Source organism: Lacerta agilis, chromosome 5 (genome assembly GCF_009819535.1).
Source record: "Lacerta agilis isolate rLacAgi1 chromosome 5, rLacAgi1.pri, whole genome shotgun sequence".
Taxonomy (NCBI): Eukaryota; Metazoa; Chordata; class Lepidosauria; order Squamata; family Lacertidae; genus Lacerta; species Lacerta agilis.
In genome coordinates this window covers 34077294-34104160 of record NC_046316.1, presented here as the reverse complement: position 1 = coordinate 34104160, position 26867 = coordinate 34077294, and the positions used below count along the sequence as shown (strand labels likewise).

Here is a 26867-nt window from a genome sequence, read left to right as displayed (position 1 = left end):
ATTGATATTCCACACTAATTTGTGGGTGATCTGTGCAACATTACTTGTCTGCAGACTTTGTTTTTGCTGCCGGATCTGAGAACTAAAGTGTGAATCAGTTGACTTCCCTATATATATATATATATATATATATATATATATATATATATATATAAACACACACACACACACACACACACAATGAGGTGTAAAGGTGTGATTTGCAGACCATTTAGCTTGGTGGGACACCTGCACAAATGATCAAAGAAACTGCTTTAGAGTGCTTTCTATTTATCTTCCTCCTGTTTCTTCCCTGGTTGCAGTGCAGCCCCCACCCCACCCACCGCCATTAAGGAATGAATTGCTTCCTACCCGACTTCAAAAGGAGAATTACAACAGCATGTCATCAAGTCAAGGATATTTCAATTTCATCTGGTAATTGCGTTAATAATGGTGTGTTTAGTGGTTTGTTTACTGTGCTATGACTTCAAACCCAGGTAACCTGAAAAGCACTGGTGCAACTAAAGAGAAAGGAATTGTAGGTGCTTCCCTGAAAGATTATGCCTCTCTGTTGGTGAGATTAGCCTCCCCCCCCCCAAAAAAATAGTGTGCCTTGCTTAAGACTTCTGCATTTTTCAAAAGGATTCTGCTTCATATGGTTTCCTGAGAGGTACCTGTCTTAGTCTGCTGCAGAACAAACAACAGAGAGTCTGTCACGGAAGACTTGGAGCACCTGGCATCTCCAGGTAAAAGAGCCAATCAGTATATTAGGAATGGGAAAATCTGTGGCCTATCAGATGCTGTTGGACTACAACTCCCAACATCCCTGACCATTGTCTGTGCTGGTTGGGGCTGATGGGAGTTGGAGTCCAACAACTTCCAGATTCCTCATCTGTGCAGCAGGAATAGGAAAGATTCAATCCTGCAGAGCCAGTACTGTATTGTTATAGTCGGGAATACTGGGCTAGAGGGAGAAAAACAATCTGTCCAGGTACAAGACAGCACTCCACATTCCAGATTTCTTTCTCTGGCCTTTTAGAGAACTGTCTCTTTGGGAATGGGCGATGGAGTGCAGGACCCACACCTCTCATTTCCTGCTACTATGTTGGAAGAACGAGCAAGCTGGCTATTATGGCACCATTCCTATTCCCAATCACAATGCAAACAAAGAGGTCATTTTGTAGGGTGATGGCAGGTTATTTATTTATTTTGTCCACAAAATTTGCTGAACATGAACGCTGAGCTTTTTTGAGTACATGGAAATCCCCAGGTGTATTGTTTGCACAAGCATGGGGTGGTTTCCAGAGATATACCAATCCCCTACCATGGGTAGCTTAAATTCAGAAGTGTGGATCTGCATCCTGGGTAAGTATATCCGTGTGACCTGTTATTGTTAAGGTAACAGATTTGCTGCTTTCTCCAGCTAATACAGTGGTACCTCAGGTTAAGTACGCTTCAGGTTAAGAACTCCACTTAAGAACAGAAATCGTGCTCTGGCGGTGCATCGGCAGCAAGAGGTCCCATTAGCTAAAGTGGTGCTTCAGGTTAAGTACGCTTCAGGTTAAGACCTCCGGAACGAATTAAGTGCTTAACCCGAGGTACCACTGTACAAGCATTTGGGGTGAGGAGATTAGCTCTACTGAACCCTGCTGAAAACATGTGCAGAGATATGGAGATGCAGCTGAACTAGGAGATGTACCAAAGGGGCTCTGTGTGTTCAATAAGGCTATGGAGGAATAGCAGAAAATGGTTTCTGTCACTGTGTCCCGTTGCACCAGTAGCAGTTTAGTCATGCTGGCCACATGACCCAGAAAGCTGTCTGTGGACAAACGCCAGGTCCCTCGGCCTGAAAGCGAGATGAGCGCTGCAACCCCATAGTCGCATATGACTGGAATTAACCATCCAGGGGTCCTTTACCTTTACCTTTTTTTTTTTTACCTGATGCTACTATGTTTTCCACATCTGTGCATCATAAAGACCTAGCAAACAATTTCCTGGCGACAGATCCCCGAAATCCTTCCCATTCCATTTTGTATATCTGAGTTGCAGAAAACTGAGATTTCATCCTAAACCAGACCACATAATCTGACTTGAAAATCGAATCATATTATTAAGACCTAGAATGTAAACTGCCAATTTCTTTCCTCTTGACTTTGCTTTTTGCCCAGGAGGCTAAAAATATGTTATCTCATGATCATGTTAAAAGAAAGAATGACAGACAGAAAGACATAGGCAAAGTTCTGCCAACAAGACAAGCTGCAATTCAAAAATATTTGTGCATTGTGAGGTTTGGTCTTAATCTTTCTCAATCTAATTGGCACACACACATGTCTACAGGTAATCCAAACTGTCAAGTATTCTGGATGGTGAATTTAATAAGGTCTAACTAAATTGCTGTGTGAAAATGCTGATTCTGGAACACGCTGTTTACCAATGCATTGGTAATTTTAATTAGAGAATGCAGCTCGGGGTTTAATGTGGCCGAGAACTGCATTAAACCAAGTTGAACCAAAAAAGTCTGCTTCCTGGAGTCCAAAAATATGAATGGTTATAGAATCCCCATCCTTGTTATACACAAGAATCATTCTGTTACACATAGAGAGAAATATTCCACACAGAGGATTTTTTTTTTGGTGGTGGTGGGGGGCTTTCTTAAACATCGGGTGATTTTTCTACATTTGCCGTTGCAGCTGATTGCTTATGCAGCTCTTCAACTATGCTTGCATTTGAATTTTCTCTCATCTTGTTCCGTAAAACAACATCGCCTACCACTAATGCAGCATTTGTGATAAACCCTATTTCTGATTGGTTGTGTCATGTGATTCTGTTTCCCAAGCACGTCAGCTGGAGTCAACAAGAGGACCGTGAATGTATGTTGGCGTAACTTGGTTCAGATTTAAAACTGTGAAGGTAATAATAATTCTGCTTTGTAACAAGCAACCATGCGAATCTTTTAACAAAGTTCCAGAATATGCACAGAAATATCTTGCATTGTTTCCCTCTTCCTTGCACTAAACACTGTCAAACACACTTTATATTGTTGGTTCTGTAAATTCTTCACCCCTTTGTCTAGCTTCTCCACTAGCTCTGGTGGCAACAGTGATGACTACAAACCCCCACCCCAATTTACAATAGTGCAGACATATGACCTTAAGTGGGTCAGAAAGGTGGGGATGTCCTCTCTCAGAAAGTAAAAAAACAAATAGTTCTGCCTGATCTGTGATTATTATAGTGACTCATGGTAATTATAGCAGGTTGGAATTGGCTGGGTTGTGCTTTCCATCTTTTGGCATATCTTTGCAGTACAGACACATTTTGGCAACAAAACTATGTTAAAAAAACAGCATGGCACCAAAGCTGTAAATAAAGTGTTACACCCAGGAAACATGGTGTTGCTAGTCCCAGATTATTGCATATTGGTGCTCTTCCAGGACCACCCGAATCATAAATCAGTAGGTTCTGAAATATTTTGTAAACCTTGGGAGGTGTTAAAATCGGCCGCAAGGCAGCAAGTCATCGCTAGGACTTTAAATCTCTCTGCTGCCTGTGAACTTGCTGATACTCTCTTCCTTCATTCTGTGCTATCCATTATCTGTCTCACTTAGCAGCATACACAGTTTTAAAAGAACATTGCAAGGTGGTATGGCCCCAATCCAGCAGGGTTTAGTGCACTTAAGCTCTGGTGCTCTTTGCGGTGTGGCAAATGCTACTCTATATCTGCAGCAGTGACGGGTGAGAGTCAAGTGTACAATTCAGCCAGGTCATGTGATTTGATCCTACAGCAGTGCTAAATCTCCACCAAATGTATGGTTGGTACTTACATTATAATTGCAATATGGAGCCCCAACCACTTTGTTGAAACAATGAGTTGTATTAAAATAAATTTCACTCTGAATAGTTCCAGTTACAGGTAGGTAGCCGTGTTGGTCTGCCATAGTCGAAACAAAATAAAAAATAATAAAATTCCTTCCAGTAGCACCTTAAAGACCAACTAAGTTTGTTCTTGGTATGAGCTTTCGTGTGCGAGAGAGAAAAACCTGCGAGAGAGAAAAACCAAAAGGGGGGATGGCTGGGCGGCTCCGCTGCTTTTACCTGGCCCTTGACCCCACCCCCGGCCACTGTCCTTTGTCCTCCTTGGCCAGGGGGGCTGGCCCAAGGGCCCACCTGAGTTGGAGGAGTGAACCTGGCCAGGCGATTGTGCCCGGTGCCGCAAACCCTGCCCACCTGAGGAAGGGAGGGCGGAAATTGTTTGACTCTGAATAGGTTCATTGAAATCAATGGCCTTGACTAACTTAGGCCCACTACTTAGGGGTCTACTCTGAGCAAAAGCTTCTAGAATGCAACTCAATGTTTGGGCACTCACTGTGGGAAAATACTAATAGACTTAATGGATGAGCCTAAGGCACATGAATCTAAGTCTAGATGACTATGCAAATATGGCCACACATATTCTTTTTTCCTCCCCCTAGGGGTTTACAATGTAAATCATTTGTGCTTAACAGTTAGAGCCAACTCCTTTCTTAATGGACATTTGTGACCAGGTGTTTGACTGAGCATACAAGCTTTGTATTTGCAGGCACACAAGGGCAGGAAGTGTGCATGAAAGCCCCACCTATTAACTCATAGACCCAGTCCCTGACAATCCCTGTGTGTGTGTGAATGTGTTTTTATTAAAAGATTTTCCATAAGTACATTCATTGTCTCTGTTTTCAAATTGTAGAATGCTTCATACAGGTCAACTGCAGCTAGTTTGAGACGTTTTTTGTTGTAGGCAATAATGGGGTTGAGATGTGGGGAGAGAGGGAGGAGAAAATAGAAAGAGAGAGAGAGAAAGGGAAGGAGGGGAGGTAAGGGAGACAGTAAACTTTTATTCTGAGGGGTGTATGAGTTGAGCTTTTTGTCAGTGTCATGTGGCTAGGAGTCTTATTTTTGTTCGTGGAGCAAGATGTCAGAGGACCCAAAGCAATGTTAGTTGCAGCTGATTAGTTGCAGTGTGTTTTGATTGTGTGTGTGTGTGTGTGTGTGTGTGTGTGTGTGTGTGTGTGTAGCATTGCTAGGTTAAGGTAGCCATATTGATTTATATGTTGTGTGTGTTGGTCACTGACTTGTTGGCCTGTGTATGTGATAAAAGATATCCACACTGGGGGACAATTCCTGTATTGAGTGGCTGGGGCAGAGATCCTCCATGGGTCGTGCCCCCCCCCACAGCTCCTGCCCATACCTGATTGCATGAGGTGTTCTGCTCATATTCAATAAAATGTCAATGGAATCTCACCGCAGACCATGCACCATTTCAGCATTCATGTATTCAGGCAAATGCCCGAACCAGCCTTCTGGGTCCAACAGCTTTGTGTTGCAGACAGTTCAAACTTTCTTTGTTACTCTAGCTAAGGTCTGCCTGCATTGAAAAACAGTAGCTGTTAAGGCCAGGTGAGACTGTCAATAAAAAGTAGGTTTCTGCTTTAAAAGCTAGCAGGTATGTTCCCCCCCCCACACCATTCGCAGCACATTTATAGTGCTTTAAAAGTTTGGTTTCCCCCCAAAATCATGGAAAATGGAGCTTGCCACTCACAGAGCTAAAATTCCCAGCACCCTCAACAAACTACAATTCAATTCACAGCATTCTTTCCTGGGGGGGGGGGTCATGCGCTTTAACTGTATGAGGTGGATGAGAAACAACTCAGAGACAGTGTAAGAAATGTGACAGTCTATAGACCTGAGGAGTCATGGAAAAGAGAATGTTAACTTTTTAAAAAGATGATTGCTGTTGTTTAGTTATACGTCACTTTTCAGTACAAAGGCTCCCAAATAATGATAGCATATTGATACAATAAAAGATACAATAAAATGCAACAAATCCTCACAGGTGTCACTAGTCACAAAATAGAAGGGGGGAAAATGGTTCTGTTGCCCTTCCTTCTTGTTTGAAGCATTCCCTCACCTTTGGTTCATTTTTAAGTTGTGCAGTAGAGGGAAAAGTAGGATTTCATGTTGAAGAGGACTAGGAGGTGAGGTCAAATTTACATGAAAACATTGCCTGCAGATCAGGCTTTTACACTTGGAAATGAGATGTTTTCAAGTCTATTTTATTCCTATTGTTATGGACTTTAATTTGAATGGTACTGTGTTGTGAAGTCAGATTGTCTGCTTTTCAAATGCATTGCCATGGGGTTTAGTGGAAGAATGTTTACTAAGTGGAAGGTTATTATTTTTAACAATTTCCAGAGCAGTAACTATGTTTGCTGGTTGCAGCAAAACAAAGAAAGAGCCTTGCGGCTTTGTAAAGTATTGATGCATTCATTAAGATAAAGTTTTCATGGATTACAGTCCATCAGATTTCTAATTTCACACATCTGCACACATGCATGTTGCTGAAAAGGGTTGTTGTCAAAGCTAAATGCTATCAGATGAGACCTGATCTCATTTCGTATTTTTATATTGTGAACCGCCTTGTGATCTTCAGACGAAGGGCGGTATACAAACTTTGCTACAACAACCAATACTGCTTCTACTTCCAGGAGTCCAAGGAAGTTTAGACCTTGTTTACTTGAACAGTGGCTGCTCCACGCTGTTTGGCAAATTATTATTTTTTAACACTGAGAAATGTTTCAAAAGCCAGAAGGAAGTGGTTGATTTTGTATTTGTTTGAGGTGCACACACCTCTCTCTCTCTCTCTCTCTCTCTCTCTCTCTCTCTCTCTCTCTCTCTCTCTCTCTCTCTCTCTCTCTCACACACACACACACACACACACACACACAGAGAGAGAGAGAGTACTATCAGAAGTGCCAGTTTGGATCCCCTCATGTGATTATAGTATTCAGGTTCCAAATGCCTAAAAATTCCAAAGGATGCCCTATGAGTCACAGAATAGGCCACCTCTTTCCAGGTGATCCTTCTAGGAACTAGTCTGCAGTTTTGGAGCAGTTGGATACTACCACCTAGAGACAATGGCAGTTCCCTTATGTATTGGCAGGGCTATCCTTTTAACTTCAGTGATTCAAAGAAACTTGCTTTTGCTTTTCAACATTCAAATGATTATTTGATTGCCACAACCAAAGCATTCAGTTAGCTTCTTAATAATGCATCCTAAGAAGGACATCTATTTTCAGTTGAAGAAAAATGAGCCCCATTGCTCTGGATATAACTATTGTATTTTATCACCATTAATTTCTATTCAGAGCAACCCATTGAATTTAATGGGACTAAGTTAGTCTTGCCCATTTATTTCAATGGGTCTGCTCCAAGTAGGACTATCATTAGATATTGGAACATTTAAAACATTGAATATTTCAAAGCACTTTTCAGCTTTCATTATTGTAATGTGCATGCAGGAAAATTGCACCTTGAACTGTACTGGTTCTCTGACTGTCACATTAGACAGTTACAACACCACACATCCCCCTCTGCATGGGCACTGGAGTCTGTTTATGCATACACTATATCAAAGTCATTTGACTGGAATTTTGGTGTGTATACTGACATCTTGTGACTGGCAGAAGAAATACAAGCAGATGTCAGTAGAGCAAGGGGTCAGCAAACTTTTTCAGCAGGGGTCCGGTCCACTGTCCCTCAGACCTTGTGGGGGGCCGGACTATATTTTGAAAAAATATATATGAATGAATTCCTATGCCCCACAAATAACCCAGAGGTGCATTTTACATAAAAGGGCACATTCTACTCATGTAAAAACACACTGATTCCTGGACTGTCCGTGGGCCAGATTTAGAAGGCGATTGGGCCACATCCAGCCCCCGGGCCTTAGTTTACCCCTGGAGAGCGTTGTGTATATTGTATTTAGGAAGGGCAGAGGCAGGTGGATGGGTATTAGATATTTAAAAATTGTGCTGTATACATTGAGCTGGTAAAGAGAGAGGAAATAATCTCAGCACATTGCTTTGTCTAGACTTCTATTCAACATAAATGAACTCTTCCCACCAAAGGCTGGTATAGTTGAAAGAGAAGTGGCGGAGGGAAGAACAGAGCACAACAAAAACATCAGCACAAAAGAATTGAGGAGGGGTCATGGCTCAGTGATACAAAACATGTTTTGTTACATTAGGTCAAAGGTTCAGTTGCTGGCACCTCCAGTTTGAAGAAGCAGGAAGCAGGTGATGAACCTGAAAGGTGTCGCTAGTCACAATACCTTGCGATGCAAGAAGTCCATGTTTCTTTGAAATGAAACTGGGAGTGTCCCAGTATGAACTGAAGCCATAGTGTTGGGGGAGAAGCTTTCAACCAACCACTTTTCCTAATTTAAGGCCATCAAGCTATTTGCACCACGGAAGAAAACATTGGAATACCAGTTGCCAGGGTGCGGGGAGGGATCAGTTAAATTGGAAAAAAAAATTGTACAGAGAAAAAGGATAGATCCCTATCAGTTATTTTTAATTGCAGTGTTTGTTTTGTTTTTTAACTTAAACAAGCAAAGCGGCACACAATCCGAAACACACGAGGTCTGCTTTGGCTCTAACAGTAAAGAGTTTTAGCTTGATTTAGCTAACTGTTGGGTATGGGGTGGGGGGGTTCAAAAGTGATTTTGAAGCATTTTAAAATGGTTTCTAAGTAAATAAGATTGTTTATAAACTAAGAAGTCATATGGTTGCCAGTGCTGCTGGAGAATCTTGGATCCAGATATTGCCTGCAGTCCTCCAGGCCTATTTTCCCCCTTAGGACTCTCCTTAGACTACATTCCCTCCCCAGGCTGCCGGCCGCTCTCCCTATGCTGCATCCCTCCTCAGCCCTGCACTGCACCCCACCCTCCTCAAAGCCTTTTGCATAGCTGGAATGTGCCTCTTGCTTGCCTGAATGGAGGTGGGTGCAGGTATAGAAATCTCTGAATCTGACAAAGTAAGAATCACACCTGTTGCTCCCCCACCCATTTTTGCCTCTGACCCCATTTCCACCCTGTGGTTCCCCCAAAAGACTCCCAAGAGGGAATGCAGCCCTAGTACTGAAAAAAAATATTCCTCTCCTGTCATAAAGGAATTCTATCCTTGGCAACTGCTTACAGGAGTGGGTTCACAAAAGTTTATTAAATGCTCTTTCAGTACCCGCAACATCTGTTAAATAGGTTAAAATGCCAATCTCAGCAGAGAATAAATTTTATTTTCACTCCACTAGCTTCTTCTTTGCTTACTGTTCTTCCCCTCTCCCTTCCCTTTCTTCATCTTCACTGTCCATTTAAAGCACATGTATATCATTGTTATGTACTGAGTTGAATAGGATCCAAAATGCACCAGTCTGATTGGTCCTAGAACAATAGGATTGAGATTGCAGCAGTCTGACTGGTCCCAGAACAATAGGATTGAGATTGCAGCAGTCTGATTGGTCCGCAGGAGCCACCCAATCCAGCTCCAGGTGGAAGTGAATCCGCATTCCGATTGGCATACAGGAGTATCCCGGAATTAGCCAATCACGTGGGGCCCATTGTGTAAATAGTGTATATAAAGCAAACGTTTTGGGGGAACTGGATTCCTCACTACTATGAGCTGAATAAAGAGCATGAAAGTCACACTGGACTCCGAGTATCTTTCAATCATCATAAGGGTCATGGCTTCCCCCGAAGAATCCTCACAGAGCCACAGTTCTAAGTCCCCTTAACAAACTATTTGGGGGAAGCCATAATCTTTAAATGTATGGTGTGGAACTCTCTGCCTTCTCTCCTTCTCCCTTTTCTTCAGTTCTCTCTCAGTGGCCAGCAACTGTCTTCTTCCTCTTTTTCACTTACCAGTTGATATTCTTAGGCCTCAGGCTCCTTCAGTCACCCAGCGTTTCACTGCTTGCCAACTGTAGACATCACGCTAACCATAAAGCACAGACTATGGGGTAACTCTAACAGCTTAAGTTCCAGCTTTTGGTTATTATAAGTTTATGACGCTATAGCTGTTTTAGCCAAATAGCCTTTCTCCTGCAACACATTTTCATGACTGAGGCTACAGGAAAAGCTACGTAGGGATGGCTCACTTGCGGCAAGATACTCTTACAAAGCATGGTGCTTTTAAAAGTGTTTGAGCAAGTCGTAGGCATTTTTGCTGTAGGCTTTGACGAGCAGTCCTTACATATTTGAAAAGATCTGCTCAATGGTTTTAGGGCCGTGAGCAGCTGATGCATTGCCAGTTCAAAAAAAAAATCCTTGTCACCTTCACACACCAAGTGTGAAGGATTGCTCAGGTTCTGTTTTCATTATTGTTTCCCCCAGAATGGCACTGACCAAATCTCTCTTTAATAGTATTTTAGCCTTTGGATGAAAAGCAACTCTTCTGTGTTTTCCATCCCCTGTTAAATTTGTGTCACCGACTGAAAGGCCTTAAATCAGGAGTGATCAAACCTGCATTGACACAAGTTGCTGGTTGCTGGCAGAGTATTACAATTTCAATACTGAAGTGACAACCCATGTGTATTGTGATTAGTTCCAGCTCTGAGCTGTCACATTTAGGTCATGCCTCTCAAGTCGGTTCTTTCCAATCCCAAATAAAAGGCTATTATATCTTGACAGCACAACTGCTCCACGCTGGCACATAACACTCCACATTATGGAAATAATTTCCTGAAATTATACCCACCAGCTTACCTCAGAAAAATTTAGCTGATTATCATTTACCCACAAAAAGGTGCAAACTGACTGAAATCTACACAGGTCTGCCCTGTCATGACTCATAGCAATGGCAAAGAGAACCTTGTAACATCTATAGCTGCCATATTCTTATTGGTAGTGACAGGGCAAGTTGGGCTCCAACGGGAAATAAAGCCAAATTGCAGAATCCTAAATGTTTGCTCATAACCACCCTTCACATATAAGTATAAACATATGTTAAAACTACAGTTTTGGGTGCCCTACAATAGGGGTGACCTGACTAAAACATTTTCTTTATTTCGTTAGTGACAATTGAGGATGATTTCAATTTCAAAAGGGGGGTGGGCTGGTTCACATGTGCACATACACCATCTTGGTTATACAAGATTTGATTACTCTCAACTGCATGTGTGGACTTGCTCTGTTTTAAAAGATCGTACTAGGTGTTGGTGGGCATGAAAGTTCTGTCTGTGATGGCTCATTCACACATATAAGTTGTAGAGAGGACAGGATGGACTCGGAGGATGCTTAAGGCAGCAATGCTATACACTTAACTGGCTAGCAGCTGTGCTTCCTTAGGGAGCAACAAACCACACCCCCAGGTACAAATGTCATGGGAAGCCAAGGTGATTAGATTGTGTACCCTCAACCCCCTGGCTTGCTGTAGCAGCTAATCCTATACAGTGATATCTCGGTTTAAGAACAATCCTGTTTAAGAACGATTTGGTTTACAAACTCCGCAAAACCGGAAATAGTGTCCCGGTTTGAGAACTTTACCTCGGTCTAAGAACAGAATTCGAACAGCGGAAGAGCACTGGCGGTAGGAGGCCTCATTAGGGAAAGCGTGCCTTGGTTTAAGAACGGTTTCGGTTTAAGAACGGACTTCCAGAACCGATTAAGTTCATAAACAAAGTTACCACTGTATAGTTAATCCCCACCCACCCTATTCACTGATTTCAGTGGGATTATGGGTATCTAACTGCACAGGACTGCAATTATGATACTACCACCACCTTGACACCTGATTTTTGCTGTCACATAATTAAAATTAGAAATAACTATAATAATCACAATGATAACTCATGAGTTTATATTGCTTTATTTCATTGCTATGCTCATAAAGTTGAACCACAGAGAATGGAAGCTTAGTGCTGTAAATATGACCTTTTAAAAACATGAGGTTCACACAGCTGGTGAACAATTTTTATTGCACTGGTTTTTTTTTTTTCATTTCTAAAAATGTAAGTAGTGCCTGCTTTTTCCATAAATCAAGAGGCAGGATTTCAAAGTGCTCATGATAAAAAAAAATACTTTAAATAGAGTGCATCTTTAAAAAGAAGAGAGAAAGAGAAAGCTTTCTGGAATAATGTTTTTGGAAAGTATTTTTTTAAAACAAAGATGATAACAAAATGAGAAAATGAACCGTTGTAGTCAAAATGCTGAACTGTAGCATAGTATCTTACAGTTGGCACCACCCAATACATCATACGTAACAGTTCAATTCTTAGAAATGACCCTCTTCCTGGTTAAAAACACAAGCAGCTTGATTTATGCCACAATCCTATCCAGGGAGTAAGCTGAATTCAGTGGGGCTTGTTTTTGAGTAGATATGTATAGGATTATCAGGTGGTTGTGTTTGGTCCAAAGGTAGAGGTTTCAAAACCTTACTGGAATGTAACATTTTATAGAAAAGGATCTTCCTTAACCAGCTGGAAATGGATTCACGATCTTCATTGACAGGTAGTTCTACATAAAAAAGAGAAGGAAAAGTGATCAAAGTGCATTCTGAATTTAAACACACACTTACTTCAGTTGAAGAGTGTTTCGCTAAAACTCAGTTCAACATACTTTTAATTTAATTTAGGCTCTTTATATCCTGTCCCACACCCACATATCTCTGGGCAGGTAACAATAAAACCCATAAAACCACATTATCAATTAAAAACAACAACACAACAATACAATCAAAATAGCAATTGAAACCATTTCATATGGCAGTGAAGCTATTGTCAAAGACCTGGACAGGACAGTCTGGCATCTAAAGGTCAGCAGTTTAGGCACCAACTAGATTTCAAGGGGGAGGAAATTCCAAAACGAGGGTGCCACCATTGATGTCTGCCCTTGTTTCCCAGCAAAATGTACCATACTAATGCTGGGATGCTAAGGATCATCCTCCCCAGATGCATCATCTGTAAAATTTGGATTTGGCTGGGAAATGTATTGGCAGAGCTTTGAGAACTGGAGTAACTCTGGCTAGTGGCCTCCTCAGTCAACAAAGGAGCTAGCTGCTACATCTGCATTACATCTTGTTCCAAGTTATCTTTAGAGATAAACCCTCCAAAGATATAAAATACCCTTAAGGGAAATGACAGACAATTTATTTCCTTCCCTTTCCAATGATAGTAATTCATGCACTGCTCCCTGGACAGGAGCATCAGGCTTGTATCCCGAATATAAGCCTATAACAGACAGACGCAATGTCACAAGCAAAAAACACTATCACACATTTTTTAAATGCTTACCGGCAGTGAGTACAGAAGAATTGCTACAAACAAGATCACAATCAGGAGGAGGAGGATGCCAATGAAGACCCACTTAAATCTACGCCACACAATGAATTTCATTGTCTTGCATGGATTTGTGAACCAAAGGAAGGATGTATCTGGTCGGCTATATTTTGGAACAACAACAAAAAAAGTTGGTTACCTTAGCAAGGAACATAGGATACCAAGTAACTAGCACATTTATTGCTAATGGGCTGTGTTCTCGATTTTGTGCAAGACAAAGATTGCCAACCTGGTAGGCTCTGAACAATTTGGACTACAATTCCCATCAACCCCTGCCAGCAATAGTCGGGGATCATGGGAGTTGTAGTCCTGGAATATCTGGAGGTTATCACATTGGCTACCCCATTATAGCTGATCACGCTTATAGCATCTCATACAAAGACAAAAGGCAGATGTTTTAAAATAAGACCAGTTTGAGCCAATTTGCTGTAAAATCACATTTCTACTGCCCGTATCTTCTTGTATGCAGGGTAGGAGTCTTCAGGTGAGAAGTCTTCAATCTATTCACTTTTATAGAGCTGAGGCTGCTATTCTGAAAATTGAGTTGGGGAAAGAAAACTGGGTTTCTCCCATCCAGCATTTTCCTAGCTGCATGGTGCCTTTGAAATTTTGCCAGCCCTGCAGTTGGGTCAACCTTGCTTCTAAATCTTCCACAGTAGTTTTCTATCCTCATCCTTTTCATTTTCTTGCAGTGTTTGCCTGGCCTTTATGTTTGACCAGACCTACCTCTCTTGGTGCCACTACCAGCTGTGCTCTGACCTCACACAGTTGTTATGGTTCCTCCATGACTTCCATTGCTTACTCTGCTCTAAGAAGGTTTGAACAATTTCAAGAACTAGGGAGCCGAATCCCAATATGAAATATGAATGGCAAGTTTCATTGACAATTTTTTATTAATGAAATCACATTACTATTACCCACATGTTGTCATGGGCTTTTACATGACTCCTTACTGGCAAATCAGTCAAGTGGGGTTAAATGAAAACAGGCACATGATATTTGCTGCTTATGTATAAAAGTTAAATTATCTGGAAACTTAGTAAAGTCTAGCATATCATGTCTCATATTTATAAAACTAAAGACCAGATAGTTCAGAATTTTGATTATGTGCCGCAGAGAGGGCCTATATATTATGGATAGGTTCTATAAAGCATCCAGTATATTGTTGATGCTAAATGTTTTCAAATAGTTAATTTGTTTAATTCATGTTACAGTCTGTTATTTCTTGAGAACACTGTGTTGGATCCCGACTTAGTCATGCTTGGAATAAAATCATTTATTTCAATGGGTTTACATTAAGCCTGACTAAGGTCACACCCACGTGATACATTTAAAGCACTCTTATATCAATTTTAACAGTCATGGTTTCCCCCATGAATTGTAGTTTGTTAAGGGTGCTGGAAGTTGTAGTTCTGCGAGAGGTCTCTTAACTCTCAACACCATTGTTGTTGTTGTTCAGTCGTTCAGTCATGTCCGACTCTTCGTGACCCCATGGACCAGAGCACGCCAGGCACGCCTATCCTTCACTGCCTCTCGCAGTTTGGCCAAACTCATGTTAGTAGCTTCGAGAACACTGTCCAACCATCTCATCCTCTGTCGTCCCCTTCTCCTTGTGCCCTCCATCTTTCCCAACATCAGGGTCTTCTCTAGGGAGTCTTCTCTTCTCATGAGGTGGCCAAAGTACTGGAGCCTCAACTTCAGGATCTGTCCTTCTAGTGAGCACTCAGGGCTGATTTCTTTAAGAATGGATAGGTTTGATCTTCTTGCAGTCCATGGAACTCTCAAGAGTCTCCTCCAGCACCATAATTCAAAAGCATCAATTCTTCGGCGATCAGCCTTCTTGATGGTCCAGCTCTCACTTCCGTACATTACTACTGGGAAAACCATAGCTTTAACTATACGGACCTTTGTCGGCAAGGTGATGTCTTTGCTTTTTTAAGATGCTGTCTAGGTTTGTCATTGCTTTTCTCCCAAGAAGCAGGTGTCTTCTAATTTCGTGACTGCTGTCACCATCTGCAGTGATCATGGAACCCAAGATCATGGAACTCAACACCATTAACAAACTGTAATTCCCAGGAAACTTGGGGGAAGCTACGACTTTTAAAGTGGGTGCTTCAGATGTATGGCACAGACGTCTAGATTTGGCATAGCATTCATTCATCTCCCATGCCTACAACTTCCATCATCCTCAGCCAGCATAGCCAATGGTAAGGGATGCTGGGAGTCGTAGTCCAACAACATCTGGATAATCAAGGTTAAAGAATATTGAATTAAAATATAGGAAAGTATCTTACTTTGGTTGCTCTAATTTGGGGTTCATATTAGGTTCATCTCTGCCTTTACCAGCTGGCCGTTCATCAATGTCTTTTTCACCAAGGACTTCCAAAGTCATCTCAATTTTACCCTTCAAATAAAAGAAAATACCATCAAGGATTTCACAATGAAAGTAAAACAGACCTCCAGCGCCAAGCATTATAGATGAAGAAGAGGAATTACACAGAGTGGGCTAGATTCTTAATGCTTCCCATTAAGTTTTAAGAAACAAAACTGAAAATTTGTGTGCATAGAATCCTTGGGTTTATATGCCACAAAACACTAATTATAATATATTTTCAAACCATATAAAATGGGGGGGGGGCATGCATGGAGATATAGATCATAGCTATTGAATAAGAAAATATTATGAATGCATTAAAATAAATGGAAGATAGGCTATTCATGTCAATTGGTCCTGGCTGCAATCATTGGATCTTGTTGCGCACATCTGGGGCAGGTTAATGGTAAGTTATTTCAGCCTCTTCCAACTTGGTGCCCTCCAGATGTTTTTGACAATAGCTCCCATTAGCCCCAGCTCTGATGACGGTCACAACATCTGTAGGTCATCAGTTTGAGGAAGGCTGAGTTATGCTATTATGATATTTTGCTCATGATATTTAAGGAAGGCGGAGAAGTGCTGGAGGGGGAGGGAGTTATAAGAGATTTAGAGGCAAAATGAAACCCTGGAAACTAATGATGTAACTATTTATGCATATTAACGGAGACGTACAGCCAAAACACGGGAGCCATCTTTTTCTGCATAGCATGGCCACCATCCTCTCATGGATTTCTGTTCAAAGAGTGAAGCAATCTTAGGGGTCTTGAGAGAGTTAGTTGGCTTGTATTCTGGAATCATGTCCAAAGAGCACTTTTCTGGAGACTTTGCTGGCACAATTGCATTGTGTAAATCAAGTTCAACAAAACCTATAGGAAAAGACAGAAGGGTGGGTGGGAAATCTGGTCACACACTTCCGTTTCTCTCCAAATGAAAACTTGACAAAAATCTCTCCCTTTGCAAAACTCCCCACCCAACCCGTATTATACTTTAAAGGGCATACCGAGATAGTCATCCAAGGAAAACTTATCATTGTCCCATATTTGAATAAGCAGCTTGGGTGGAATTCGGAATTCTGTATTGTCAAGGCTCCAAAAGTGTTCCTAAGGAGAACAAAAGCAATAAAAAGAAATTGTAGTTTTCATGCCTGCTGCAGTGCCCCAACCTTCCTCCCGCTGCTCCTAATTCCACCTCTCTATTAGCAACCTTTCCAGAAATGGAGTTGTGACTACAGGAGAAATGTGTGTGTCTAAAGCTGGGTTGGGCAACCTTTTGGCCCACCAGAGGACCCAATTTCCCAAACCATATCTACTTATCAATCAGCTAATGTTTGGGCAGGTGATCTCAGATGATGGACGGAGTTAAATTCTGCGTTGGCCACACTCACCAGTTTCCTACAAGGAACAGCACTATGCAGCCACAGCAGCAGGTTTTAAAGCACTTGCTCAACATCAGCTAATGAGGGAAGAGTGAAATCCTGCTCAGTGCTCATTTGCTGCTTACTATCTCCCCCCCACCTCTGCAGGCCAGCTTTGATGAGTCAGAACCTGACATCATCATAACTGACAGTGAATGGCTCCACCCACCTGTCAAAGTCAGCCAGTAGAGGTGGAATGAGATAGAGATCTGGTCTGCTGGCCAGAAAGGATCACATTCAAAAGCAATTCATTAGAAGGTCCTCTGCTTGCCTAAGCTGGTGAAAACCTTTGCTGCTGCACTCACAGCAGACAAGTAATCGGTTTCCTTACATCTGAACTGTCAAAATAGTTCCTTTTTTTTTTTTAGAATCCTGAAATTTTCACACTATGAAGCACTTTAATATTATGCAGGTTTGTAGTTCTGGAGCCAAAAAGGTGTGGGGTTTATTTTTTGTATCTTAGAACTCATTATCAGACATAGTGGAAAGAAAACTGTATCTCAGGGATATGCAAAGCAAGGTTCATAACAAAATATTTGCATTTTAAAATATTCAGGTGGCAAGGAGTGACAAATATTTGCTTAAAGTGTGAAGCTGGTGAAGGCCACAATCTGACCTACCTACGGGCCACTCTAGATATGACATTACAGACACCTGTAACATTTCTTCCAATATTAAGGCTGTTTGTTTGTTTGTTTTTTAATGAAAAGCAGATGTGGGAGGCTGAAAATTTCAGTGGAAGAACAGTAAGTGGGAAGGGCTTCTTAATCCTTTCTACTCTGGTCATTTCCTTCTCAAAATCATGTTCTTACACTCTGTTACTTTTCCACCCTGTGTCTTTTCTTCTATGCATGGAAAAGCACCTAGGCAGGGGAACAGCAAATCTGAGCAGGAAAAAGGAGGGGAAAGAACTTTCCTTCCATCCCAAACAGATCTATCATAACATGTGGATGTGGAGGCTGCAGTTTGCTGTGTCGTTTTTTTTTTTTTTAAGCTTCGGGAAAAATCTACACATAACTCAGTGCCCTGCTGCAAGGCTTTTGGCTGTGAATGGCCAAGCTTAATTTTTATTTTTCACATAATCAGAGAAGAATCACCTTTTTAGAAACTGTACAGAGCTGCTCAGCTGGAAAATACTCAAAAGGAAAAATAAATCTCCAGTTGAAATTCCCTTCCCCGTCCAGGGACCTGTAATGCACATCTGTTTTCTGCTTATTTTCTTCATGGCCAGGCATCCATCTGAAAGTCAGAAACAATGACATTTAGCTGTGCACAGTGAATAGGACTGATGGCATTGCACAATGCAGCAACACTTCACCGCAGCTTCGGAGCTGTAATGTTTACGTTGCAAAACACCAGAACTGAAACAGAGACCCTGGCACTCTACTGTCTGATTTCATCCCAAATAGCTCCACTAATCTCAGTGGAATGTGGCCAGTTCTGCCAGTTAGATATATTGCCAGTAATCGGTCCCAATGTCCCCATTAAACATCCTACACCCAAGGTAACAAAGAAGTCATTTGACAGGGCCAGCTCAAGACATTTGGGTGCCTGAGGACAACATTCCAGCCTTTCATTAATTCCTTCTTCCATTAATTACATCACAGGCAGCTGCCTTGTACCAAGTCAGAGCAATGGTCCATCGAGCTCAGCTCTGTCTACTCTGACAGGCAGTGGCTCTTCATGCTTCCAGACACGGGTTTTCCCCTCCTTGAACTGCTGGGGATTGAACCTAGAAACTTCTGCAAGCAAAGCTCAATGCAGTGGTACTCTTAATGAGAAGCAGACCTTTAAAATGATCTTGCAGTTTTGTTCCTCATTAACAAGATCTGGGATATGGGTCTCTTACCCTTTCACGTAGATATCACTCATCTCTTCCCCTGTGATGCTTTTTTCATCCAGGATGACATCCTTTGTGTTCCAAACAATTACCCGCAGTTCATACCTGTAATACAAGATTTGCCCTTAGGTTTATACCCAGCAGATCAGAGGGAGCCAATATGGTTCGTTCCTGATGTTTTGGACTACAGTTTCCATCATCACCAGCCAGCATGGCCAGTGGTCAGGAATGGTTCAACTTGTAGTCCACAACATTTGGAGGGCTCTTGGTTGGATATCCCTGTTGTGGAGTATAAAGAACACATTTGTATTCTAGTAGTGGAAAGGACTGGAACAGAATATGAAGTAAATGCAAACACTGTGCTCATAATCATCACGGCAGTTAAAGAGTCAACATTAATCCTTATTTACTTTACTTACTTCTTAGCTTTGCGAGGAGTGATGTTGAAAGGAGGGCCGGGTGGACCCATGCTTTTGGGAAAAACATCCACCCACATCTGAAGCTTCCCCTGTATCAAGTAAGGCAGTCGTGTCAGGTCTTTTATATACATATATATATATATATATATTAAAAAACCTGTTATATCACATTATCAATATTCTAATTTGATATCATGGCCTGAATCCAAAGAACCATGCAACTTATTGCACATGCACAGTTAGGCCTTGGGCTTGATTCTGCTAAACCCCCACTCTTACACCTGCCTATCATGTAACATGGCAACATAGGATTGAAACACATAAGACCTTTCAAAAATAATTTATCACATGGCATTGCTGGGTTCCCTGTTGTTTCAAGGTGAAGATGTCAGAAATTTCACTTGGAACGCCCAAGCCCTTGCCACAGCCAATACAGCGCTTGAAGTGCTGTGAAAAATTACAGGTCTTTACCAGAACATCAAGAACAGAATATTGCAGTGACCCATGAAACAGCCTTCTCATACTACTTCATATAATGACAAAACAACAAACAAACAATGCTTAACATGCAGGAGGGAAACCAGAAGCTCACCTTGCCCCCAAATGACAAAATACGATAAAGATGAAAAAATCCTCATCCAGCTCTAGTTGTGGGGTTTTTTTGGGGGGGGGGATTGCATAGAGCTAGAGGTCCCAGTGGATACATATCTACACATTGTTCCCCCCCAAAAAGGTTTAGGGGTACTGTCATTTTCCTACTCATATTGAAATACTGCCCCTCAATGAGGCCAAACTTAGATTCACAAAATGTTTAGGGGTATGTGTACCCCTGCATCCCCCCAGAAAAAAGCACTGTATCTACATCAGGTATGTGATGCCAAGCCAATCACCAGGAGACTTGGTGGATGTAACTGATGTAGAGATGAGCTCCTTGAAAGAAAAGTGGGATATAAATGCAGTAATAAATAAAATATAAATGTACAGTACTTGTGAGATGTTTGGCTGGAAGGTACTGCACAAAGTTCTTGTCTCTACATGCTCAGGCACCAAGCCCTGAGTTCTGAGAATGTAAAGGGCAAGCCGTTCTTCCCCAGGCCCAAGGTGTTCATGCAGTTTTTTGTTGGCCTCTGAAGTAAAGAAAGAAAAATATCAATCAGTAGGCACTCACAGCCAAGTACTGAAATTAGCAAGTATCCACATTTGTATAAATATATACAATCATTCAATAGATTTATTGTGGACCAAGAACAGCCTGCTAGATCTATGAGCACATGGGGTTTTTATTGCTAGCTATGGAAAGGCAAAATTCCACTCAGTCATGCATTGCATCTCTTTCACTTTCCTATAGCGAACAATTGGAAAGCCCCAATTTCACATGCTGATCTGGTTTTCCACGTCAAAACTACTATCTACAATTGACAATGCAGTTTCAATTCTATATTCTTATAAATATAAATGCTCAAGGAAAACACAGTGGGGACAGCACAAACACAAATCAGCGAAACTCAATGACGAGGAGAAAACTCACCAAATTCTTCCAAAGTGTATTCTCTTCCTCCATAATTAATCCTGCTCCCGTTTTCAGAAAGGACTGGGGGAGAGTAGCCTTTAACCCTGGCTAAATTTTGCAAGAGTTGTGTTGGCTTCAGTTGGTCTCTCCATGTATTGATACCTGAGCTTTTTTTTTTAGGAATTAAGAGTAAATTTCAGGATAGATAGACCTCTTGGATACAGGCACATCATTTCTTAGTAACGCTTTGCCATATTCCTCAATATGATGAACGTATGGATGGGATTATGGTGAATTTAAAAGACAGGAATTAGACACCATAAAAGGGTGTTTTGCGAAACTAAAATATACTAGGCTGTTTTGGAGCCTATGAGAACTAGTTTAGCCTTCTTCTGAGCCCAAGTGATTCTCCCTCCATTGCTAATCACCTATTTCAGACCTGGAGAAACTGTGCTCAGTCAGCTTCAAATCATAGTTGATAAAGCTGGCTGTTTTCAATAAGCATAGTTAAGATTAACCACATTTTATGGTTTGGAGGATACACTAAATTGTGGCTAATCTAAAATGGAAGTAGAGCTTCTAATTTCTTTCTAGCCATGCTGGAGGAAAAGAATGAAGTGTATGAGTCTGGGGCAGGGGCGTCTTGTCCATAGAGGCAAGTGGCGTGGGGTGCCAGGGCGCTAAGTTCTGGAGGGCGCCAGGGAAGGGGCAGAGGCTGGACACGGCGCCTCCTGGCACCAGCTCGCTGCCCTCGCCCATCTCTGCCATGCAGTGCCACACCTGGAGCCTCTGCCTGCCATGGCCACCACAGCACGGGCGCCAGGGAAGAGGCGGAGGCTGGGCGTGATGCCTCCTGGCATCAGCTTGCCGCCCTTACCCGCCTCGCTGAAGCAGCGCCACGTCCAGAGCCTCTGCCTCTTCCCCGCCAGAGGAGCCGCCCTTCAGCCGCTGCCCACCTCCCGCGCCGTAAAAAGGTCGACAACTCTGGGAAATGGGGGAGGGGGGTGCCGCCAGAGGCCCTGGCTTCAGGGGCACATTGGCATATATATAGGATTCTGAACTGAGGTAAGTTCAGTGTAGACAATGCTTTAATTAGGAAAGCTATAGCATATCCTATCACAGTCTGTTAAAATGCAGTAAATATGAGGCGTTAAGTCCAGCCAAGATAACTGCTTCTAAGGAAAGTTGTTTTCACAGGGAGGCATTTAATCATGGGTTTAGGTTTTCCATGTTTTTAATAGCTATAGTAGTGAGCAACTTACACACAGTACTGCTGTGGTATTCCACATTGAGATCCAAAGCGGGACAGATATCTGTTTTCCAAATCAATGATGGTTTCACCAACTTTTTCATCTCGAGTCAGCATATCATAGTCATAAACAGAAATTTTCAGATCCTTCTCTTGAGGCAAGAAGCAACTCAGTTCGTACATTCTAAACACAGAAATATTTGGCATGTTTGAAATTCAGAAAACTAACCACCCTGAAAACATTAGCCACACTCACAACAAATACGATCAGCATTGTTCGTAAACCAGTAAGCCACTGCAATTGGAATTACTAGTTAAACTCACTGCAAGGGTTACTATGGATCTGTGGGCTGATAAAGATAATTGGCTGATAGGAAAAAAGAACCAAACAGCAAATGAGTACTAGAAAAATGCTTATTTCTAAATTATAAATACATCTTAATTCATCACATTCTGAGGACATTAGCGTATCATTAGCATAAGGATTAAACTCTCTACCTTCTTCCAAAATCCCTCCCCCCTTAAAAAAAATGTATACAATTCCAGGTTATTAACTGGAATATTAGTACTATCAGTAGAATATATAACCATTTTTAAATGGGAGAATTTTCTTCTTCTGTAAATTGAGGTGAGTGTTCTAGTCCATCCCTCATTGTGTTCTAATCCAATTCAGGATCCTCCCATAACAGAAAACCAGAAGTAGAGTGTGCCACACTCTTTCCCCATTCCCCTGACTTTTTTTCCCCATAAGTAAGAGTAAGCTGAAATAATGATTTCTTGAAACAAAATTAAGGCTATGACAAGGCATAATTGTTCTTTATGAGAGGATTAGATTAATAATACAGTCTTAAAAGTTACCTGCCAAAAATTGGATTGATAGTGTTGGGAATATAATGATCTCTGTCTTCCACCACTTTTTTGCCCAAGGTGATTTTAATATAGGGATCACACTGTTTGGAAACAAGGGTATTGTTAATTCACGTGCACTGTAGGATTGATAATTAATACATGCCACATTTTCTACGAAGGTCCATGTCCATACATGGAGCTCCTACACAAGGAAATTTCCCAAGGAAATTTGGCAGACGGAACAGCTCTGGGCATGCAGCCTTTTGTGCAGATAGAGCTGGCCCTTTCACCTAAGAGGTTGGAGAACCACTCCAGCTCTTCCCAGCAAGGAGCTCCATTTATGCCTTGGTGCACTGGTCCCCACAAGTAATTGCTATGTCAGTCATTACAATTCTTATCTCATCTATTGCTGCGACACCACTGTGAAGCAGGTAATAGACGCTGCCTTTTAAGAGCTATAGATGGGGAAGTGACTTGCTTAGGAGCACCTGGGGGAGTCTATGTCTACCTGAAAATTTTGGCCCAGATTCTCAATCCCAAGTCATGGTATTATTTTAAAAAACATTTCAGTATTTGTAGCTCTGGATCCCAAACACCTTGTGAGTCGAAGGTTTTGGCTGCCGAATGCGGCAAACCCAGAAGTGAGTGTTCTGATTTGCGAACGTTCTTCAGAACCTGAACGTCCGGTGTGGCTTACATTGGCTTCTAATTGGCTACAGAAGCTTTCTGCAGTCAATCGGAAGCTGTGCCTTGGTTTCCGAATGTTTTTGGAAGTCAAATGGATTCTGTTTGACTTCTTAGGTACCACTGTATATATCTGCCTATTTCTTCCTGCAAAATTATTGCAAAAAATTTATTATTAATTATTATTATTTTATTATTTATTATTTATTATTACTGGAAAGCGCCTAAACCAGAATCATGGTCCAAAGCTGTACTACAACTTGTAGACCAGGGATATCATTCTGGTTGATTGTGGGCTCCTTTTCCTTTGCAGTGGCATAGGAGCATCTGTCCCGCCCCCTCGCCCTGTCCTCCATTCGTGCATGATTGTTAGAACGGAAGATGGAGTTTTCGCTGTGAGGCAGATTGTTTCCTTAGCGATCTTTTGGTGAGCGACTTTTCCCCTTTCCCCTTTAATAAATTTCGGCATTTTCCTCTCCAAAACGGGACTTCCCTCCCTAAAAAAACGTCAACAACTTTGAACTGAACCCCCCAAAAACGGGGTAGATCACTGCCAGTTTTTTTTAATTCTGTGAGTAGATCGCAGTCTCTTGGAAATTGGACGTCCCTGTTGTAGACAACAGTGGTCTAATCTTAACGCTCACCTGGAAATGTTAACTCACCAGTCCATTGTTATCCTTAGGCTGGAGTTCTAAGCCTCGGACTATATAAATCCGAATGATACACTCTTGAGGCCCGCTGTCTGGAAGCTCACGAAACTGCCGAGGAGGAGGTGGTACGTTAGGGTCATCTGGTAAGGCATAGATCCTAAAAGAGCCCTAAGAAGTTAAACAAAAATGAAAAAGTAAGTCCAAACCAAAACAAGCCTTTTTTACTTGGTTATTACATATTTGTTCTGCCCTAGGAATGGAGTGCTACGCAGAACAATACCGCACTTAGGCTTGGCTTTCTGCCTAATAATGTAATTTAAGTGTGTGTGTTTTACCTTAAATTCTCCCACAACACTAGGGTCATCATTTTCTTCAGACCTGCCCCGATGCAGCTTGAAAGTATCACAAAAATCTGTTAAACCCCTAAAATCGGGTACATTCTCCAGTTCACTCTTGTACACCTTGAAACAAAAGTTAGGTAAAATTACCAAAAAAAGCATTAGAAACAAACAAGTGGCATGCTTCAATAAATGCACAACTTTCAAAGCATCCCTAAGTTTTAAAGAAGGTGACTGTGTGAGTGTATATATAATTCATGGTGCATGTGAAAGAAGTTTAAATTGCCGGGGATAATAATACAGTAAGCCTCAATCTGTTATTTGGTGGCGTGGCCTTGTCATTTTCCCACAGCACTCACGCAAAATGTGCAGCGACCATGCAAGAGAATATGCCTCTCTCAGGGTAGCTTTGGAGTCGTCCCCCCCCCCCCGGGACCTATTTCACAACCGCTTGTACAAAAATAAAAATGCCTCAAGTTTTTAAAAATTGAGGGTGGCAAGTTCAACCAAAAACAGTACATTGAACTAAAACCTGCTTATTTTTAAAGTTGGTGACATCTTTAAACAACAACAACGCACTCAAAACAAATACCTTTAGTGTATCGTATCCCTTTGCTATATATTGTCCACATTTCTCAGTATCTCCTATTGAAGCATAAAACTTGCTCCACCAGTCGACAATTTCTTCCTCCTATATAAAAACGGGAGATTATAGGTGGAAGTGACAACAAACTGAAATTATAGGATGATTCTAGCCATCATGGATGGGGACCCTGTGGCCCTCCAAATGTTGCTGAAATACAACTTTCATCAGCCCTATCTGCTGATTTAGGAGTCCAGCAATACCTGGAGGTTCCCCACAGGCTCCCCACCTCAGATCTAGCCCTTAGGTGTGAAAGCTAGGCAGCACAAATGTATAGCAGGGGCCAAGCCTTAACCAGTCACAGCAAGCAGAGGAAGGGGCACCTTAAGCTGGAAATGTGTGCTGTAGACCTCACCAGAAGACATTTTGATTAAAAGGCCCCAAATTCTATGATGTGGCCAAGAGAGATTCACAGATCATACGGTGCCTGTAGCAAAAAGTTGCAAGACAGAGAATGGCTCTAGATCTAACAGAGCCTCAAAGCCTCTGGAATGTTGCCAGATCACATCAGATATGACAGAAAACTCTCTTGTATGAGATGTCATTTCGTGGCATAGAACCGCTTCCCCCACAATCCCAGCAAGGGCTCTTCCCAGCAGATCTCTTCAGAGTAGGCACACTAAACTGGCAGGCTTGGCTCTGGGTGACTTGAGGGGCACAGAGAGGCCTCCAGTGGTTAAGATTCACATTGGCAACTCTACAGCAAGGTATCGGGAGCTCCACACATTTGCAGTTCCCTGACCCTACATTTCGGTGCTGGTGACACTCAACCTGCTTTCCATGCAACTTGTGCAGGGAGTGCACTGCGAATAAAAGGCAGAATATGTAAGAAGCTAAAGATTTACTCCAAAATACAGAGCAGAAAACTGAAGTGGCAAAGGTGCACCCAGCCAATTGCTATTGCTTTGTTATATCTGTTCATTTCAACAGAGCTTCAGTGGTTCTCTTGTGGATATCTCATTAAAATAAATACAATGAGGAATGTGGAACTTTTCCTCTGACAGAACCTCTTTTCAGAGCTGCTTTTTCAGAAGAAATAGGTGGGCAAAACTGCATGTAGCTGCACCCCTTTATTAATACAGTCGTACCCTGGAAGTCGAACAGAATCCATTCCAGAAGTTTGTTCGACTTCCAAAGCGTTCAAAAACCAAAGCATGGCTTCTGATTGGCTGCAGGAAGCTCCTGCAGCCAACCGGAAGCTGCGTAAGCCCCGGCGGACATTCGGCTTCCAAAAGAATGTTCAAAAACCGGAACAGTCACTTCCAGGTTCCAATCATTCAGGAGCCAAAACGTTTGAGAACTAGGCTGTTCGAAAACCAAGGTATGACTGTATTCCTCCTTCAAGAAACTTAAACTCATGCAGCTGCCACTGACCAGGTTGGAGCTGCTTAACTTTAACAATGTAAACTGTGTGCTGTATTACCACATATTTTAGAACATGGTGAGACTTCTTAATAAGTACAGAGGGAATAGTTTACATAACCAAAATCAGGATATATTTCATTACCTTTTCTGTGAGCTGCTCAGGAGGACACATCCAAAGGGATGGGGGAAGGAAAAACCAAAGCAGAATAGTTAAAATTCAACCAATATTTTTCCCCAGTTCTGTACACTGATTAAAATAAATTGTGGATGTTTAATGAATATATTAAAAGTGCAGGCAATATATATTTTTATTTGTGTCTCTGCATATTGACCAAGTATTTATTAGGGTAATATATCAATTTCATAACCAACAGACCTGTTAATCCAACAATTTGATACGCCAGAAAATTAAT

General features: G+C 41.8%; 1 protein-coding gene across 1 annotated transcript in view; it reads right to left on the bottom strand.

The window, feature by feature from the left end:
* Positions 1–11635: 11635 nt before the first annotated feature.
* MYOF (myoferlin) overlaps positions 11636–26867 on the bottom strand; it is a 77461-nt gene continuing 62229 nt past the window's right edge. The window contains exons 39-54 of the mRNA XM_033149271.1: positions 26597–26608; positions 25039–25137; positions 24444–24569; positions 24121–24276; positions 22784–22875; positions 21939–22109; positions 20695–20843; positions 20154–20293; positions 19167–19255; positions 18757–18852; positions 18005–18146; positions 16494–16593; positions 16166–16359; positions 15414–15523; positions 13075–13222; positions 11636–12298 (exon numbers count right to left, since the gene is read on the bottom strand). Coding sequence (XP_033005162.1) covers positions 12254–12298; positions 13075–13222; positions 15414–15523; positions 16166–16359; positions 16494–16593; positions 18005–18146; positions 18757–18852; positions 19167–19255; positions 20154–20293; positions 20695–20843; positions 21939–22109; positions 22784–22875; positions 24121–24276; positions 24444–24569; positions 25039–25137; positions 26597–26608 — 1869 coding nt within the window. The 3' untranslated portion in view covers positions 11636–12253. The remainder of the gene's footprint in view (positions 12299–13074; positions 13223–15413; positions 15524–16165; positions 16360–16493; positions 16594–18004; positions 18147–18756; positions 18853–19166; positions 19256–20153; positions 20294–20694; positions 20844–21938; positions 22110–22783; positions 22876–24120; positions 24277–24443; positions 24570–25038; positions 25138–26596; positions 26609–26867) is intronic.